The sequence below is a fragment of the Petaurus breviceps genome, unplaced genomic scaffold (assembly GCF_028583685.1).
Source record: "Petaurus breviceps papuanus isolate PSGF00001 unplaced genomic scaffold, PetGlider_PUasm1.0 207369, whole genome shotgun sequence".
NCBI lineage: Eukaryota > Metazoa > Chordata > Mammalia > Diprotodontia > Petauridae > Petaurus > Petaurus breviceps.
In genome coordinates this window covers 12,801-32,787 of record NW_027185851.1, presented here as the reverse complement: position 1 = coordinate 32,787, position 19,987 = coordinate 12,801, and the positions used below count along the sequence as shown (strand labels likewise).

Below are 19,987 nucleotides of genomic sequence, written 5' to 3'. Positions count from 1 at the left end.
ATGGATGTAATGGTTGGACAGTTTGGAAATCTGTCTACTTGATGTTTCTGTCTTGATAATTATGCCTGTATACTTTGAGGTTCAGGGTGCTGACCTTTTCTCCTGAACAAGGTAAACAATATATGTCTGACTGATTAAAGTAAGCTTGTTAACCCATTTTGAGTTGCTTTCCTTTAACAAAGCAGATCCAAGAACCTGTGGTAGCTGCAAACCCTGAGGACGCTTGGGGTGCTTGCTGCTACAGTCACCTGGGATGTGAGAAAGGCATCTCACTGAATCTTATTAATTTCCACTTTCACAACTTAAAACAACTGTCCACGGGGGAGTGAAAATGACCTGCCATTTTGGGATTTCTGTTAATAATATGAAAGCATCAAATACCTGCCCAGAGCTCTGAGGTTATGTGAGGGGCCAATGGTGAGGCCATTATACAGACGGTGGCCAAAGCATCCTCGAATTCTGGACTGTGTAGAACGACTTTTTGAGAAGTTTGCTACGGAAGAAAAGGAAAAAAATGATAATACCCCCAAGGCATAAAAGCTTACGGATATATTCTACAGTGATGTGGGGATAATGAGCAAAAAATTCAGCTTTCCATCTTTTCCCACTGTGTGACAAATCTTTATCCATCTACCATGTGTACTTTAGAGAACTCTTAGGTGTTCTCAGACATTGACATCCTGTGACCCCTCTGGGCCTGCTACCAAAAGCAAACGAAGAAACAAACAGACCACTCAGCTTTCCCTAATATCATCTGCTCATTTCAGAAATAATTGGGTTTACACCTGAGGCATAAAACTGGGAACAGAGAGGAGAGAAATGAGAACACAGCAAGTGGGCCAGGATGCAGTGTGGGACATACAGGGGAGGGGCAGCCAGGAAGAAGGTGAGATGGGAGCTGGCAATATAGTCTGAGGGGAGGGGCAGTGCTCACAAGTCACACCCAGCTCAGCATTTCTCCTGACCCACTTAGGATGCCTCCGAGATCTCCCCAGGGATTAAAATAATTAGAGTACTTTGGCCAAACTTAAAAGCTGCATGAAGCACAATGCTCTATTTTGTATGTAAAAGGTGAAAAGAAAACTACATCGAGGGGTCTATTCCCTTGTGTGAGGTGCAGAAGAGACTCTGACAGGGGCTCTGAAGAGATATGGCCATTTTCCTGAGAAATGTGAAGGAGCACTGACCTTCACAGGCAGAGCCAGGCTCACTGCTACAAAGACTGATTTCAGACACAGATCCTCTCTGATCCAGTCAAATTCTAAAAATACGGAGTATCAGTGAGGACAGCTAAGACTGTGTGTGCATTGTGACCCCACACAGGCCCCACGGCCCCCTCTCTTCAACCCCAGCTCAATTTCCTGATCTGTAAAATGAAAAAGCTGGATCAGATCATGCTTCAGGACTCTCCAACCTAAAAAATGTTCAATTCCATGACTAAGTTGAGGTTTTATATATGTATATGTGTATGTATATATATATTTATGTATACACATATTTTTAAAAGCTAGAAATTTATTTTTATAAATTATTCAACAATATAGTTAATTCTAATTCTGTTTAAGTATTTTTTCATCATTTCTCTTTTCTTTTCACACTAAAAGCATTCAGAGTTTGCTATGTCACACATGGTTGGCTAGATGTCGGATGCTTGTTGAATTTGCTACGAGTTAGAAAAGTCAGAAAACTTACCGAGAGTGCATTACTGAGTGCCATCAGGTGTGAAACCACAGAATTCAGTAAGAAATCTTCTGTGAAATGGGTAGTAACCTAGAGGTGAGAGGAATCCACTTTCAATAAAATTACTTTTTATGTCATAATAGAATTATTTCAAAACTTGAAGGATTCGAGGCTTCATCACTATGTATGTTCCCTCCCCTTACATGGATTTCAAACCCTGCTGATTATACAGAAATGTTGAATTAGATGAGTATCATCTTTGATGATATGAATCAATGCTGTGATTCTCTAACCAACAATTAGTCACTTCCTGACACTGTGCTACCCTCTCCTGCACCTTCAAACACGTCTGGTCTGATTCCTTGTGTATCTCTGTGCCTGGAGACCACTGCTTTCCTTCCAGGCCCAGATGGGATGTTGAGACCCCTCCCCAAAGTTTCCATGCCATTCTGAGCTCTCTTTTATTGAGTCCATTTTAATTTAGATAGTATCTGTTTATATACATGCTGATGCTTTAAATAGACGGTCAGTTCTCTGAATGTAAGAACTTCATCCCTTTTCATCTTCCCCAGTATCTAGCGTGGCTATGCGTACATAACACCATCTTAACAAAACTTTGCTGAATGAATGTACACACATGATCTTGAATAATTAACACAGACGTTGCTAAAGAGAATGCCTGACAGTACAAAGAAGTGTCTTTAATGAAGGTTCAGAACTCAGGTGTGGCGGGTGTCTTAACCAAATGGGGGTCCTTCTTCCCTAGCTCTTTCTGACATGTTGTGATAACTGCAGAGCACTCATATACACATATGTAATTAGTGCACACGTGAATATTTCAACACATCAGTGCTTTAAGGGTCAATAATGTCATGAGGACAAGCCCTAAATGGGTCAAACCCTCTCTATCACAGGAGAAAAAAAAGTCACACCCTTCCCCTCCGCCCCCAGGTCAGCCTGGTGATGAGACCCCTTGGACAACAGACAATCCACATCCACAACCAGGTCAGGGCTCGAAATCCTTCCAGCCTGGCAGCGTGTGTCAGAGGCTAGTGGAGGCTTTCTACTTTGGGGGAGGTTCTTGGCGTCTAAGTATTCTTATATTGTTTTGTGATCAGCTGCTTCCTTTATTAGACCTCAGACTTTCTGAAGGTAGCCTATCCTCTGTAACACTTAATACAGCGTTACTCAATGACAAAGTGCTTAGTATACGGCAAGTACTCCTCTAGGTACAAAAAATGAGACAGTTTCTGTCCTCAAGAACCTTATATTCTACTTCTAACATGTATGAAGATAAGTACATGGAATGTCACTTGAGGAGAGAAAGGGCACTAGCATATGGAGAGATCATGAGAGGCCACACTGAATCGGGGCCACTCAGGATGCTCCTTGGAGAAAGATAAGAATTTTGCATGAGGAGGGAGCTCAGTCTGATTACAATCTGGATTAATGCATGGAGGTGGGAGAGGGAAGGGTGAGTCAGGAGAAGAGCTCATAAGTAATCCAGTTTGGCTAGAGGGTAGACTGTAGGAAGAAGAGATAATGTCAGGAAGGGCACCCAAAAATAACTAATATGGCAGACTAACTAGAGAGCAAGAACTCTCGGAACCATACTTTGGATGGCTCAAAGAAGTTGTTTAAAAATATATAATAATCAACAACAAAGACGTGGTGGGTGGTCAGCTAGATGTTCCTTAACAGAAACCCTCGGTTAGATGCCTTTAATCCACACAGTATAAAAGACTGAGGAGAAGGCTAAGATCATTTTTTACCTAAGAAACATGGAATCAAAACAAGAGGAATAATAAAATTGAATGAATATAAGTCTTTTTTTTTTCTGCTCATTTTTACCTTTAGAAGAAAAATGAGCATGTGACACCTTTTAAAAAATTCAAGATTGCAAAATTCACTAAAACGTCACAATCCACTGAATTAAGTAATTAAAAATCTTGGGGCACAGAAAATAAATATTTAATGATAAAATAATTGCTCAAGCATCCCTCAAGTTATTAAATTCATTCAGTAAATTATTAAAAACCTTTCACTGAACATTAAAAAAAAAAAAAAAAATTTGGGAAGAATCATTAAAAAAAGAGCCACCCTTGAAAACAGGGCCATTTTAGGTTAGGAAGGAGAAATGTTTCCATGTTGATACAATCATATATTTGGGCCCAAGTAAATGAAAAATTGGTTGAACTTAAAGGCTTGAGTCAGCATATCTACAAACCAATTTTCATCTTTTTCCACTCAAATTTGATGACAGAGGAATTTTGGGTATGGGCTAGATGCCCAGCAAGGAAACATCTATAGAATTTTCAAGTTCTTTCTTCCAAGGATTTGTAACATTTTTTCTTTTCGTTCTCAAAAGCAGCTGAATGTCATAATACTGTTAAAAAAAACCATCTGGTTAAAATGGTAACTGAATCTACCCCTATATTTCTTTTTTACGTAGAAAATGGGTATTATCATCTCCATTGCCAAAAAGTAATAGCTGGACTTTGAAGTTACTTACCTGCAAAAGTGAGCTCTGTCACAGGACTCACAAGAGTCATGACCCAGTGGAAAGACTGCTAGGTTTGGGGTCAGAAAAACTGGGTTCAAGTTCCTCACCTTCTCAGAATCTCAGTGTCTTTATCTGAAGACTGAGGGGGGCTGGATGAGAGCGTCACTAAGGTCCTTTCTAGCTCAAGCAGCCCAGGACTGACCATAGGTCTAGAAAAGGAAGGGCTCTCAGAGGCCATCTAGGCCCAGCTCCTTATTAGGGGCTTGTCTAAGGTTACCCAGGGAGTGCTGGAGATGGGAAAACATCTCATGATTTTGCATAATTTTATTAGTTTGAGGATTTCTGGTTTCTTTGGGGACAGTCCTCTCACTCCCAATGAAGAGCACTGCCTTTCTATATTTTAAGAGATCATCCTTACGAGTTGCTAGGTCTCCATAATCTGTTACTTGGCTGCTAACTTGGTTATAAACCTATGATTTGAGCTAGACTGGTTCTTGGATCAAAAGCACTGTCTCTTGCTGGGTGGTTACTTGAAGCCTTCATGAATTAGGAAGATCTACCTAAGCTCATTGGGATCCACAGACATGGCAGCCCTTGAAAACACAGGGTCGTTTCTACTTTTCAGTCAGATCTGTGATTGTATTGGTATAGGGAAGGCCTAGAGAAATAGAGAATTCTCTAACAGGCATCACCAATTCTGAAACTGAGAGTCTCAGGGAGTTGCCTGTGGGCATGGAATAGTAAAGTGACCCCCCACCAGGGTCATCCAGCTGGTGTGAGTCAGGAGATGGGATGTGACCCCAGTTCTTGTTCGGGCTCTAACCACTACACCACGATGCCTCTCTGAAATATGACTTTTGTGGCAGTATTAACATAATGAGATTGCAATTCATTGTTTAGGTTAGCTGTGTGTTTGTTTTTGTAACAAGGAAGCTGCATTTGTCTAAATTACAATTGAGAGACAAATGTTCCAAGACCTGGAGCCTCACTCCTGAAAGGCAACTTTAATGTATTTTCTCCCCAGGACATTCCCTCCTGATGATGTGTGTTGTGGGGACCCAAGCTGCTACACAACAACTATGGACAAGGTCTAGACTGCCACAATAAGAAGGCACTGCAGATAGGGGCACAAGGTGGAATCAAGACTGCTCTAAGTCATGGTCCTGGAGGGAAGCCGAGGTCTGGGCAAGAAGACTACAGAAATCAGACAGGGCTAAGCAGTGGCACTGTCCTCTGGGCCCGCGAGGGCTCCCGGTTTCTGACCTGGGAGACGATGGAGTTCCTGTAGTCCCCAAGGTTCCTGGCTTCCACCTGCTCCTCATGGTTCAGTAAGTGAGGGTCGGGCACCTGGTCAGAAGCCCTGGCCTCGATGAATCTGGTTGTCACAGACCAGAGGCGCTGCTGCCACCTCAGCACCCCGGGGAGAGCATCAGCTGAGGATAGTGCCAGGAAACGGGAAAGAACAGAAAATATTTGGTTAATTTAAAAACAAGCAGAAAGAGTGAGGCTGTCTTCTCTCCTACCCACCGGCTATCAGATGTGTTCCCCCTGTGCTGTGAGGGAGGTGGCAGATCAACAGCTGCACCTGTTTCACAGCACAGAGACAGGAGGATCAAAGGCCACAGCTCACTCAGGACTGAGGCTAATTAGAGCAACCTGGACAACTGGTCCTTCCATTCACATACAATACCCACTGGAGAAGGGACAGAGAAATGACAATGAGGTTCATTTTTAGCCAGCACTCAAACTTAAGGTGTGGACTATGTACAACAAGTCCCAGTCCTTCTCTTTGCTTACTTACAAAGCCACAGAGACATCAATCATTAAGGGACATTGGAGATCACAGAGCTGGCTCCCTTCGTCTTTATGAATAAAGAAAGTGAGGCCTGGAAAGGTTTAGTGACTTGCCTAGGGTCTTCCATCCTCCCATTACCATTTCTTGGGCAAGTCTACCTCTGGACTCAGATCATACAGCTGGTAATGACAGAATGAGAGGCTCTTATGTAATCTATTCAGGGACAAAACAATCCTAAGATAATTATTCCTGTCATGTCATTTCTAATGTCAAGGACCTGAGGGATGATAGATTTCTTCTGAGGGTGATCTGGAAGCTGGCCTGGGACAAGCTCCCCTTCCTAAGTTCTTGAGGCTTAAGGTAAACCAGGTTTGGGGCAGATTTCTCAGGTCCCTTCTGGAAGGGAATGGACTCTTTGGACTGAAGCAGCCCTATGGCAAATGTTGAATAAAATCAGCTCATAGGACTGGGTATGGGGCAGACAGGTCTTGGCCTCATGAGATGCTGGACTTTCTTCATTCTTGTTACTCTCAAAGATTAGCTTCGTTCAGCCTCCTTCATGGCCTGAAGCAGGCTTCCCTAAACAAGTACAGGAGTGAGCGGCAGGATGCCTTACTTTTCACATTCCACAGGAGATCTTTCTCTGGAGGGGCCGCAAAGAGGACGTACAATCGCACAGTGTCAATTCCATACTGCTTCACCACTTCCTCGGGATCGATGCCATTGTACTTGGATTTACTCATTTTTTCCCACGTCACTTCTAACTTTTCTTTGGTTTTTGCATGAACAGGTTCTTCACCTAGAGAGAAGAATTATAATATTATCTGGAATAAAGAACTCAGTGAAACCAACATACAAAAGTGATCACTGGATGTGTGACAAGCAAAAGTGTCCATTTCAACAGCCCTTACCGTTTGTATGATACATGTCCTAAAGCCTTTCTCAGTGTGTTATACTATGAAAAGGGTTCCTTTTCAAATAAAATCCACCCCACTCCACTCTCATTTTCTTCAGGAGCCATAGTGTTGCAGGGGATTAATAGCTATAAAGAACCTTATAGAAGATATCATCTACATGGCTCATTTCATGAATGAAGAGACACAAGACCACACAGCCAGTACATATGTGGTAGAGGTGGGAACAAGGACAAGATGTAGAAGCAGAGAATGCGAGAGGTGAGAGGGACTTTGGAGAATCATCCAGTCCCATCCCCTCATTTTAGAGAGAAGGAAAATGGTGCCCAGAGAGAGGAAATGGTTTGTCCCAAATAAGACAAGGGCAGTCATTGCAATATGAAAGTGTATTGTATTTGCTCTCTCTTTAATAGCAAAACAGTCATTTCCTTTGTGTTCACTTTAAATGATGATTTCATGTTCATTGGAATGACTAAGGAAAAGTGCAGGAAAGAATACATTAGTATTTGTTTTCTAAGTCTCTCTGTTCTGGATTTAGGGCAAGCATTCAGCCATACCCTGATCTTTCCACCTGAAGTGCTGTCAATAAAAATTCCTTGAGGCAGAGAGAATGGTAAGGAGTGAAGGGAAAACAGCTGTATGGGAGAAGAAGAAAGGAGACAGGAGCTTGGTCAGGGCCCTGGGGACCTAAGGGAAGTTTATGCTGCAGCTTGTCTGGGGCCTGCTAATTGCCTTAAAGAAGTGCTAGATTCAGATTTTCTGAGGCTCTAAGGAACATAAAGACCTGTTAGGAGCCCTTGATCTCCTGAAGGTAGCAGTGTGGGACCTCTCGGTTCAGTTCTGCCATGGCCTGTACAAAACGAGGCAACCTCTGGGCTGTCCAACATTATTTGAGGATGATGTTCTCCGGGCAGTGCTACTTGTGCTGGCCAGACGCAGCTCAGGAAAACAATAAAATCGTGCTGAATCAATGCTGGTGCTATTTGATGACAAATACGTCATTCCCTCTGAGAACAGGGATCGTGACATTCTTTGTCCTTGTACCCATCATCCCAAGCACAGTGCCTGGCACACAGCAGGGGCTTCCTGAATGACTGTTGATTTTGATGACAGTTTCAGAACTGGAAATGCCTGTAGGGCATTTCAATCCAAGCCCCACAAGGAGAAGTGGTTTTAGGGAGGTTGAGTGAGCTCCCCTTGGCCACACAATGAGTCAATCTCTAGTCAAGGGATGGCAAGGCCAATGTGTTTTGGTCCTAGATTTGTCAGGTAGCCATGACTTGTAGCACCCCTTCTTCTCTAAGCCAGCCTCGGGCTTTCTGGCCGCACCTGTACCACATTTCCATATTGTTTCTTACCAGTGAGATCAATTTCCTCTCTCTTCAGATACTGGCCAGATGGTAGACGGAAGGTCTGCCCTTTGATAAGGCCTTGAACCAGCAGCTTATGAAAAGGTTCTCTGAGCAAAGATAAAAGGAAAAGGAAACAAATATTCAAACAACAACAAAACAGACGTGAGCTTTCTGAAACAAAGACAAGTACACACTGATAATACCTGGAGGTGAATGACTGGCCCTGAAAAACCTATAATAATCACACTTGTGATGGAAGGGCCCCCCCGCACTGCACAGAGGCAAAGAGAACACGGTCAAATGAGCTAGCGTTTATTGAGTGCCATCTCTTAGAAGCAGCGTGGTGCTGTGGAGATTCCCACCGGGAACCTGGATTCAAATCTTACCTCTGCTTCTTACAACCTGTGTGACCTTGGGCAAGCTACTTACTTCCCCATTGGATCTCAGTTTCCCCTTTTTTAAAATAAGGGGTTTAATTAGATGCCCCTCAGATACCTTCCAAATAAATTCCTGCGTGTCTAGTCAGGGACTAGGCATTGTGGAGGTCCCAAAGAAGGGTCCAAAGCCATGCCTTGGCCTTAAGCAGCTCTCACCAGCTTGCTCCCTGCTATTTTAGGACACATTTCTATCTATTAAAAGCAAATAACAAAGTATACACTTTTCCTATTATAACTAATGTTAACAGCTACTCCATAACTATTTTAATTAAGTATATTCTTTCGGACGGCAAGCCCAATCAATTTAGCTTTGAAATATTTCTGAATATACTGCTTTAAGTTACTTTGCAAAGAAAAGACATTCACTGAGAATATGTACATAATTCACACCTTTTAAAAAAAGATAACAAAGAATCGCCAGGCTTGAACAAGACAGAACTATGTTTAGATCTTAAAGATGACCAGCTGCTTTGATGGAGCAATGCCCACAGTTCTGACATCCATCTGGAAGAGAGTACCTTTCAATGTGCAAACCCAGTTCCTTTCCTTGACGCAGGTCACTAACTAGGATGGTTTTTACCGAAAGACGCTAAAACAACCTCAGAGACCCAACCTGCAGATAAACAACTTCCAAGGACGGAATCCAAGGAAATTTCATGGCCAGTTTAACATGCATCTCATCTTGCTTTACAATGCCACTTAATTTGGACATGTTGTAATTAGGAACAAGTAATGGGTCTGAATGACCTGTCAACTGTCACTGTTCCTTTAATTCCAGTGATGAGAAAAGAGGCAATTAAAGATGAAACTTTTTACTGGAGTATTGGGGAAAAAAGAAAGGTGTCAGAAGGGGGAAGGGGAGAGTCACCCAGACAAAAACCACTGATCTCTTGGCATTTTTGAGCCAGTCCCTCCTCAACACTGCTAACAAGTGATCTTTTCCAGGCTCTATGGCAGGCCTCCTTATTTCCTTGACCTTTTTTCGGGTGGTGGGGAGGGAATGTGGAGTTGGGAGAAAGGAATTATAGCAGTGAATGGAATACTGATGCAAATACATCACTCACTTGAATAATTTCTTCTGCTTGCTGCCAGATCCTCCAGGTTCTGCCTCCCTTTTTCTCTTCCTCCCTCCCTCCCTCCCTCCCGTGACACCTCCCTCCTGGTGACAGAGTTGAAAAAGAGGAAAGTATTAATTTTTGGCAGAATGACTGCTCCATTAGTGATCCCACCCAATCCCCCAGGAAAAATTTCAGAAAGGGTACCTATGTGAAATGAAAGGGGACTTCCCTGATGGGAAGTGGCCGGAGTCCTGCCTTTCATGATGCCAAGGGGTCTTGATACCCGAGGTTAAAGTGAACTGTCCTAAACCAGATTAGGGAAGACATAACAACTGTCTTCAGAGGCACCAGGCAGTATTTCAGTGGCGCAGTTTTCAGATTATAGAAGCTGGGCTGTTCTTGTTTGGCTTTCTGAATCAGCAGAGCCCTAAAATGATTTGAGCTGGGCTTGGATGAAAGCCCTACATAAATGGCATGAATCAATTTATTCAACAATTCAAACAGCATTCAGCAGCACGTATTAGCACCTTCCATCTGCCAGGCACTGGAGGAACAAAGACAAAAGTCCACAGTCCTTGCTCTGAAAGAGCTTACGTTTTAGTGCCCGGAGAGAGCAGGTACAAAGGAAATTAAGTATGAAATCACTTCTGGAGGGGAGGACACTAGTATATGGGGTGAGCTGGACAGACTTCCTGCAGGAGGTGACACGTGAGCTGAGCTTTGACACAAGCCAGGGAGGCTAAGAAGTGAAGGTGAGGAGGGAGAGCATCCAGGTGCTAGGGATGGATGACCTGTGCAAAGGCTCAGGGATGGAGGACAGAACAGCATTTTTGGCTGGAATGTATTGTGAGTGGAGGAGGGCAATGGGCAACAAGCCTGGAGACGTAGGCTGGAACAAGTCAATCAACAAGGACTCCCTTGCAAACACAGCTAAAAACTGGGATTTCCAAAGAAAAAGCAAAGCCATCTAAATCTCTCAATGGGCTTTCATTGTAACGGGGGAGACAACATACACACAAATTGATAGATACAAGATCATTAATGGTAAAGAAAGGCAAAGTATAACAACTCTGAAGTTCTATTTCATACCCATCAAACCGACAAAGATGACAAGGGAGGAAAACAGCTATTTGAGAAAACAGGCTCAATGATGTCCTGCTGGTAGAGGTGTGTGACCTGGTTCAATCATTTTGGAAAATAATTTTGGGACTATATCCCAAAGTCACGGAATTTCAGCCTAGGCAAGAAGGAAATCAAGGAGAGAGGGAAGGCCTCAGAAATGGAAAAGTATTTATAGCAGCGTTTTTTGTAGTAGCAAAAAACTGGAAACAAAATAGATGTCCATCAATTGGGGAACGACTGAACAATATGGCGCCCTGTGAATGTAACAGAACATTTCTGCATCACAGGAAATGATAAGTATGATAGATTCAGATACAGAGGAGGCTTGTATGAACTGAGAGTAAGTGAAATAAGCAGAATAATTTATGTGATGACAACAATATAAAGGAAAACAACTCTGAAAGACTTCAGAATTCTGATCAAAGTAGCAAACAATAGTGATTTCAAGGGATGGATAATGAAACATACCTCCCACATTTTGACAGAGAGGTGCAGAAGGAGATCTGTGTTCTCAGATGTCTGGTGTGCTGATTTGTTTGGCTGGATCATATGAAATTTTATATGGAGGGGCTTCTAATCAGTGGTGGTTAATGGGTAGCAATAAATGCAAATGCAAGTGGTATTTATAAAACAGGTTTTTAAAATGCAAAGAAAACAAAAAAAACGGCAGAAGAGAACAAAAAGCAAGAGCAGCTACGGAACCACTCAGGTGCACACATAAACACAGAATCTTCTCAGTGTTCAACAGAGTGCATGGCACACAGAGGTATTTAAAATACACACATATGTATGTATGTCTATATATACGCACACACATATACATACACAACATATTCTCCCTCAAAAAATTATTGTATATACTAGAAATTCAAGGTTTCTTATATAAGCCTTTCTTGTACTTCTTTGTATACTGAAATGTCTGTTTGCTGATGATTGTTAAATTCAGAATAAAAAGAATTTTAAAAATTACATAAAGCAGTGTTTAGGTGCAGGGCAGGGGGGTTCTATAGGGGAAAAATTACAAACCAAGAAATTTGAATTTTCTCCTAGACCCAGAGGGAGTCACTGGAGCTTCTTATGCAGGTAATGACGTGGTTAGATGGTACTTTTTGAGAAAATCAATGTGTTGTCTGTGTGGAAGATGGATTGGACTGGGGAGAGGCTGGGGGCAGGGAGCCGAGGAGTGAGGCTATTGTACTAGTCCAGACAGGGTGATGTGAACAGAGACAAGGGGAGGGAGAACAGATACATTATGAGGTAGAAACAAGATTAATGGGAGAGGGTAAACAAAGGAGAAGAAAGAGCTGAGAATGATTTCCTGAGGTTGCAAACATGAAAGCACCTGGATGATGGCTGTGCTGACATAGCTGTCATTCAGAGAATACTAGCTTAAGCTAGATGTCTAAAATAGGATATTAAAATTCACATCATGTCATTTCAAACAATGACAACAGTATTAATGTTGCTCATGGACGTCAACATCTGACCTGCTCATTTATAAAGCTTGTGACACTCTCACATCTAAGAAACTTTAAGATGGCCTGATTTCTTCTTCTTCTTTTAAATAAACCTCAATATAGATTGCAGAAAAGGAACAATGTGTGTAACTCTAAGCAGCCAGTCTTTGAATCTCAGGCTTTTGGAGATGGAAGGGACTTCAAGAGTCCATTTAGCTTGGCCCCTTCCCTAAACAGGATCAAAGGGACCCTGGCTTATTTCATTTTTAAGGTGGGATTGTTTATGTTCCCTTTTAATATGCACACGCATGCTTTGCAGCCCAACAAAAGATGCTTGTTTGGGTTCCTTCTGCTGAATCTATCTTCCATTCTTTCTAACTGGTCCCTCGAGGTCACTGGCTTATTTAGTGTTGAAAATGCAGCACAGTCAGCGCACTATGTGATAGCCCCTACCCCAACCAACCTTCAGGAGTTCTGTCAATATTTAGAGTGTTCCACTGCCAATTAGTTTGGGAAACTCTGCTCCACTTCATTCGGAACAAATAAATGGGTTTTCTCTTCTTTACTTTTTTCTTTTTTACCAGCTAGCCAACGGCATAGAAAATAAGCCTTAAAAGAGACTTCATTGATTCTGAAAATTTTAATAAAACTTCCCTTTCCCTTTCCAGACAGCTCGCCTCCTGTTCTGATCAGAGCTACTTACTGGTTTGTGGAAAACTTTTCATGGTGAGCAGGCCATTAACTGTAAGAGTTGTGCCAACTGAAGGTCAATTTCTTTCTTTAAAAAGGAAAATGCCCCCATACGGTGCACTTCGGTTCTACAAATTACACCTCTGAAAGCACTTGTAAACTAAAGAATTAAATGCAAAAGGTGACAAGGATCCATCTTTGAAGCCACTGTTTTGTCTGCTGAAGAAATGGAAATCCAAGACTCTCCGACTGCTTAGACTCTGGCCTTTGTTCTTACTGAAGTACCATAAGTAATGTGATGGTCTTGCGAAGGACTGCAGGGAAGGGCAGGAGATGCTGGCCCAAGAGTAGCCTCCCACCACGTCGATCATCCTGGGAAGGGCTACCCTCTTCCTTGCCAGCTATTTTTACTGGGAGACAAGTTTCCACTAGCTAACTCTGGGGATCTTTGAACATAAAGCACATAATTAAAATTCTTTGCCGACATAGATTTTTGGTTCTGGTGTGGCAAGACAAAATACATTTGTTTTTTTCAAAGTAACATAACAAGTAATAGAATAAAAAACCAACAGAAGACAATCAGGGATACTACAAGTGTTTCTCATCTCCCTGGAACAAGGAGAGATAGATGAGCAGTCTAAGTGGACTTCATAGGTCAGTAATTTTGGGGGGTGGGGTAGGGTGGAGGGCATGGGTGGGTAGAAAATCCAAGCAGTCAAAACTAAAAGTTAGAAAAATCTGTTTTGGCCCTAAGCTCACTGGCCAAGTGCAAATGTAAACTTTCTGCTCCTAGCTAAGCCCACTTCCATTTATTGTTATTGCTAGGCCTGCAGGACAGAAAACATCTGCCAGTGGCACATGTATTTGCAGTTAAAAATAGAGATTATGAAACGTCAGTGAAAAAGCAATATAAAATACTGAATTGTGTTAGGACCTGTGACTTGATTTTCCTTCTAGACCTGGGTGGGCAGCTGATTGAATTTCTGGTCCAAGGGTTAAGGTCTCCCTAGAACACGTTTACTGAATATCATGTCAGAACGAGGTTAGCGATTCACCTGAACACTTATTTCATGGTGTGCCATTAGTAGGCACAAAACTGAAGTTGTCCTTAAAGAAAAGCTGCTAAAAATGTCCACAGCAACCTGGGTATCATGAAGTACACTGCAAAAAGCAGTTCATGGCCCTCCCAAGCGCCCACCACAGAACCAGACAACTCTAGGTGCCTGTGTGTTGTCATTTTTATTGGAAACACCTCCTACTTAATGGGATCACAGATTTAGAGGCAGAAAGACTGTGAGTGGTCATCATGTCCAATTCTCTTATTTTCTAGATGAGAAAACTGAAATCCAGGGAGATCAAGACTGCCCAAGTCATGCTGGTAGCAAACTTGGCAGGGCTGAGTTCTTAAAACATGGTCTTCTGACTCCAGGCTCAGGGGTATTTTCATTCCACTATGTATCATCTGAAAAAACCTTGACTGTGCTTTTAGAATACGTTTAAAGCCTTCTGCTGCACAGCTGTGCAAGCTCTTTTGGGGAAGGATTTCTGGGCTCCTATTTGTTGTTGTTCACCCAGTGACCCCATCTAGAGTTTTCTTGACAAAGAGGGGTTTGCCATTTCCTTCTCCAGCTCATTTTACAGATGAGGAAACTGAGGCAAACAGGTTAAGTGACTTGCCCAGGGTCACATAATTAGCAAGTGTCTGAGGCTGGATTTGAACTCAGGTCTTCCTGACTCCAAGCCCAGTGTTCTATGCACAACTCTATCAGAGGAAAGGTTTATAAAGACAGCACAGAATACGGGGAAGAATGTTGGATTTGCTCCTTAGCATTTGTGTGACCTTGGGCTAGTCCCTTAACATCTCTGAGCCTGTTTTCTCACCTGCATAGTAAGGGGCTGCCATCAGTGAATTGTAAGGCTTCTTTTTGCTCTAAAACCCACCATCGCACAATTATTATTGGATTCACAGTAGCTTTCTGTCATCGTGCCATTCTGTGAATGGTCGGAGGCAGCTAGAGGAGCTCTAAGGAAGGTTCTAAGTTTGATATTAAGGTTTCTAATAACAGGCCAGCAACTCTTCCATGGCAGCTATCTCCACAGAAATAAAGGGCTATCCTTGTCATTCTTGTACATGACAGGGAAGAGAGCTGAGAGCAGGAAGCTGGGGTGCTGCCTTTCTTAGGCCACAGCCATTCTTCCTGTGGTAGATGCCGGAACAGAAAGCACTGGCTGCCCACTGCTGGGAAGGAAGTGCTGAAGACTTTAACTCCAGGTGAAACCGCAGACCCAGAAAGCTAAGCCCTCTCGGAGTGTTGTGGATCTCTGCAAGAAGGTCAAGGACCCAAACACTGTTCTCTTTCAAGGAGTAGAGAGAAAAGAGAGCAGGAAGGGGAAAATCCTGAGGGTAAAGAATAAGTAAGAAAGGTACCAAGTTATGCCCAGGTGCTGTTTTCTTGAAAAGTGTGCATGACATATTTTTAACACGATTCATAGGGATACTAAGTTCTGCTAATTCTGAAAAGAGCGATTTTTCTATTTCAAATACTTTTGTGTCCAGATCGGATTTTATCGACTTGGGCAACTCCAGATCAGCACAATTTAAGCATTTTTAAATTAAATTAAATTTTTTTTTTTTTTATAATTTAAGCATTTTAGAGTTGAGTACAATGATTTGCCCACAGACCCACAGCTAGTATGGGTTAGGGGCAGGACTTGTCTTGCTGAGCCCAAGGCCAGCTACTACTCATGGTCCCACGGTGCTTTTAACACAGAGCCATGTTTCTGTTCTGACACACAGGCCAATTTCCATATTGGTTAACCATGTCTCTGGGTTAAGCCTGGTGGGTCAAATGACAAATCATGGCAACTACAGCCACCTGGTGGCAGCAAAGGCAAATGACAGGTTCAGTTGTTGGGACAGGGGAATCAACCCTTAAACTTGACTGTTCAAAGGGATGAAAAGAATCCCCTTCTAAACTTGACTCCCATAGGGAGTTTCCCTCATACATTTAAGGGCTTGCGTTTTTAGGTAATTATCTGAGAGAGTGACTGAAGGGCAGAGAAAATGAGAGCTGCTCCCAATTGTTAGATGAATCAGAAATGAAGATAAAAGATCCCCTGAGTCATCAGTGGGAAAAAAATGACTTCACTTACTAAAAAAAAAATCGATTTGCACATATATTTTTTAGGAACAAATCTATTGTGGGGAGGGGGCTGCACCTACATGCTGGGGGTTAACATGCTCCTTTTTTCCCCCCTCCACTGCTGGCAGTGGAGGAAAAGCTTTAAAAGCTTTTTGGAAAGTCTGACAGTCTCAAAGGATGAATACTGAATTGTGAGCCCAGGAAAGTAAGCCATTTTCATTCGCTTATGACAGATTGGCCTTTGCCAGAAACATGTTGGTTAAATAAAATGATACATTAATTTTTCTCCCAGAGGATCACTAAAACTTTGCACCGAAAACAAGTCACTTACTGTATGGAAGTGAATGATACAGCAGAAAGGGCACGGGGCCCACAGTTGGAGGACCTGGGTCAGATGTGACCACCATCATGCCCTACTTGGGCACCTCTCCCTGGGCCTCAGTTTCCTCATCTGTAAAATGAACCGGATGGCTTCTGACGGCCTGGCCCTTTCAGCTCTTGGTCTGCGATAACATGCAGTCTGTCATTTTGAAAATAAAACTTTTAGGTGTCTCTAAATGAGACATATTCCTTAAAATTGGTTGTAAGACAAATTTCTGTCTACTGAATTCCAATACAACTGAAAAAAAATACTTGCTTGGAATAAAATTGGAGTCCTAAAATGAAACAGAATAAACATACAATGAGGACTTGCTCACCAAATATTAACAAAAATCCAAATAACAAAAGGTATAAAAATATTATATCCAAACTGAAAATATCTCACTTTTTCATTCAATGAATATGAATGGAGACTGTGAGCAAGGGCCTGGGAGTCATGGCTGACATGAAAACAGGTGACATTCAGATTTTTTCAATGTGTTGACAGTTTTGTTGATTTCTTTTCTTTCTCTTTAAAAAAAGTTAGAATAAGGGATTCCTCTCGGGGTAAGGGAGGGAAGGATAGAGGGGAAATCTAGGTGATGTAAAAAGAAAGATATCGATAAAAATCTATTATCTAAAAAACAAAATGACACCTTCCCTTACCCTCAGACAGCCAGAAACTGTTTAGCTCTTTTTTGCCTGGAGCTACCTGAGTGGGGGAAGGGTCCCGGGTATTACCTGCTCTTTTAATTCAGGTCTAACACATGTTAGTCATTTTCTTCCACAATCCTCCATTTTCATCTCTTCTCTCTAATGCTATTAATCTTCTGTGATCTCAGTTAACAATATTTTTGTAACAACCGCATTAAGATTTGTTTAGGATGTTTTGTGGAGAGGAGCAGCTTGACTATGCATGTCACAGACCAATGAACAGCTATCTAATGAGGTGGGAAGTATCCCCATCCAAGATCTAGACCTGAAAAGACGGCAGAAATCATCTAGTCCCACCTCATTTGACAGATGAGAACATGGAGGCCGAGGGAGGTTCGATCCTCCTGTGCCTGTGGGCACACGGGTCAGTCAAAGAGTACCAGGTGCCAGGCCCCCACTCAAAGACTCACCATTGCTGAATTTCTGTTTTAAATTCTGCAGGTTCTGTTTTCAGATCTTTGCACAGGGGGCTGCTTTGTCCACAATGAGTACTTAGTGGTTGTTGACTTCATCAAGGTATATTTGTAGTGAATAAGATGTTAAAAACCAGAGCTGAACCTTCACTGCAGAGTTTTTAAAATGTCCAAAAGAAATATATAATAATAACACATATTTTCTTGAATCCTATTAATGGTCAGGCAAACATTGCGGGCACAGGCTAACCTGCAGCAGATTTAATTTCAGTAATCCCTCTCTTGGTTCTCCGCTTTGATTTCATTATATTCTCTTATCAGCACGGCACTAGAGGAATTTCACTGGACAATCTGGCTCCTGACTGGGGTAAAAACATACACAGAAACTACAAAGAGCCTTGCGACACGGCAAACTTCTTACTACTCTGTCTTGCAACTTAGAAACTTTAAAATGCTCAACCCACACAAGGAAAAAGAAGAAACCTGGTACTGAAATCTTTTACTAATAGTGGGGACGACACATACAAATACCAACAAAGCGGCACTTTATCATAGATTCAAAGACACAATGCCCTCATGCTGGAGCTGAAGAAACCAAGAGTCAAGAGGCAGAAGTGATTTGTGCAAGGTCACACAGGAAGTAAGTGGAGAGCCAGGACTGAAGCCCAGCTGACTCAGGTCCCCAGACTCCAAATTCACCCCTCTTTTCACTAGACAAGGAGCAATAGACCAAACTGGTGGTGCTTACCCTCAAGTGTAAAGTCTGCTTGGAAAATAGAGCTCTTCTTCCTTCTCCTTCTGCTGAGGGATGCTATTCAATTTCCCACTGACTTTCCAGACATCGAAATGCTTACCTGTGCTTGACCATTTTTTGTGCGTTACAAAAATGGCTCATGAATCTTGCATAGAACAAATGCATCACTGCATGCTCCTTTCCTCCGATGTAGAGATCCACAGGCATCCAGTAATCAGCCACGGCTTCGTTAAAGGGGCTGGGAGAAATGAGCAGAGGAGCACACGGGTGACCCTGGGGCGCGCTCATCGGGCGGGGCTAACTCAGGAAAGCATAACTCTATCTGAATATTCTTGAAATATCAAGGAATGATAAAGATATTGTTCTTTTAACCACATTTTTCTCCCAGGTAATTAATCATTTTATTAGTAATTCTAGCATTTTGTTGATGAAAGGAATGGTCACTTAGCCATATCTCTCATTCTAAACATACCTTAAGACTCAATCTTAACTAGTGTAACAGACCACCTACGCTTTAAATGACAAGACTCACTTTTTAGGCTTGGACATGGAATATCATCAGGGTAGGGAGCTTCCAGTGTGCAAACTTCCTCCAGTAATTCAGAACTGTGACCTCTCTATGCCTCCTTTTCAGAGCCAGCTGCCTGAGGGAGGTGCCTTCCACATTCTAAGGCCCCTCTAGCTGGTACCGTGTTTCCCCAATAATAAGACCTATCCCGAAAATAAGCCCTCCCCCGAAAATAAGCCCTATTGAGACTGCTACTATAGTGAAGGTGATCCCCTGCGCTACACGCTACATTACGGTACCCTCTGTATGCACCGTCCCCCTCCCCCCAGGTGAAACACACGCTGCGCTCCGAGCTGCATCCGATCAGAGCTGGAGCAGTGAGCGCGTCATCCTGTTCTTCCCCAGTGATTTGCTTATTGAATAAAGGTACATTTTTTTGTTCACATTTACCTGTTTATTAAAATTGCTGTCAATGTTCATTAAAATAAGCCCTCCCCTGAAAATAAGCCCTCTGGTGTTTTTCTGTCCAAAAAAATTAATAAGACAGTGTCTTATTATCGGGGAAACACGGTATGCCCTGCTGCACCTCAGAAATGACGGTGAGAAAAGGCTCTCCAAAATGTTTTAGGAAAAACTGTTTTGAATATCCAGGTGGGTCACTTGATCTCAGTTTTCTCATCTACAAAGTAAGTGGTAGGTGGTGTACTAAACAGAGTCAGGAGGAGCTGAGTTCAAAGGTAGCCACAGACACTTGACACTTAACTAGCTCTGTGATCTTGGGCAAGTCACTTAACCCCAATTGCCCTGCCTTGCCCCCTCCAAAAGCAAAGTAAGTGGCATGTGTGTGTGTGCGTGTGTGTGTGCATGTGTAGGAATTTGAGTCATTTTCATCTCTGACCTCTGGAGGAAGGTGACCAAGAGGGTAAAAGACCTCTAGATCATGCCACTATCATGAGGACTGACCAAAGAAGATCAGGGAGCAGGGGGTGTTTGACGACTGTCTTCAGATAGCAGAAGGTTGTCTTCTAGAAGAGGGATCACCCTAGTTCTCTTTGGCCCTAGGAAGGGAAATTAGGATTAAGAGGTG

The 19,987-nt window shown here is 42.6% G+C and overlaps 1 protein-coding gene across 1 annotated transcript in view; it reads right to left on the bottom strand.

The window, feature by feature from the left end:
• Positions 1-381: 381 nt before the first annotated feature.
• LOC138165121 (leucine--tRNA ligase, mitochondrial-like) overlaps positions 382-19,987 on the bottom strand; it is a gene marked incomplete at its 3' end in the record, with an annotated part of 30,625 nt that continues 11,019 nt past the window's right edge. The window contains exons 4-9 of the mRNA XM_069093279.1: positions 18,493-18,630; positions 8,251-8,351; positions 6,595-6,777; positions 5,447-5,616; positions 1,693-1,770; positions 382-493 (exon numbers count right to left, since the gene is read on the bottom strand). Coding sequence (XP_068949380.1) covers positions 382-493; positions 1,693-1,770; positions 5,447-5,616; positions 6,595-6,777; positions 8,251-8,351; positions 18,493-18,630 — 782 coding nt within the window. The remainder of the gene's footprint in view (positions 494-1,692; positions 1,771-5,446; positions 5,617-6,594; positions 6,778-8,250; positions 8,352-18,492; positions 18,631-19,987) is intronic.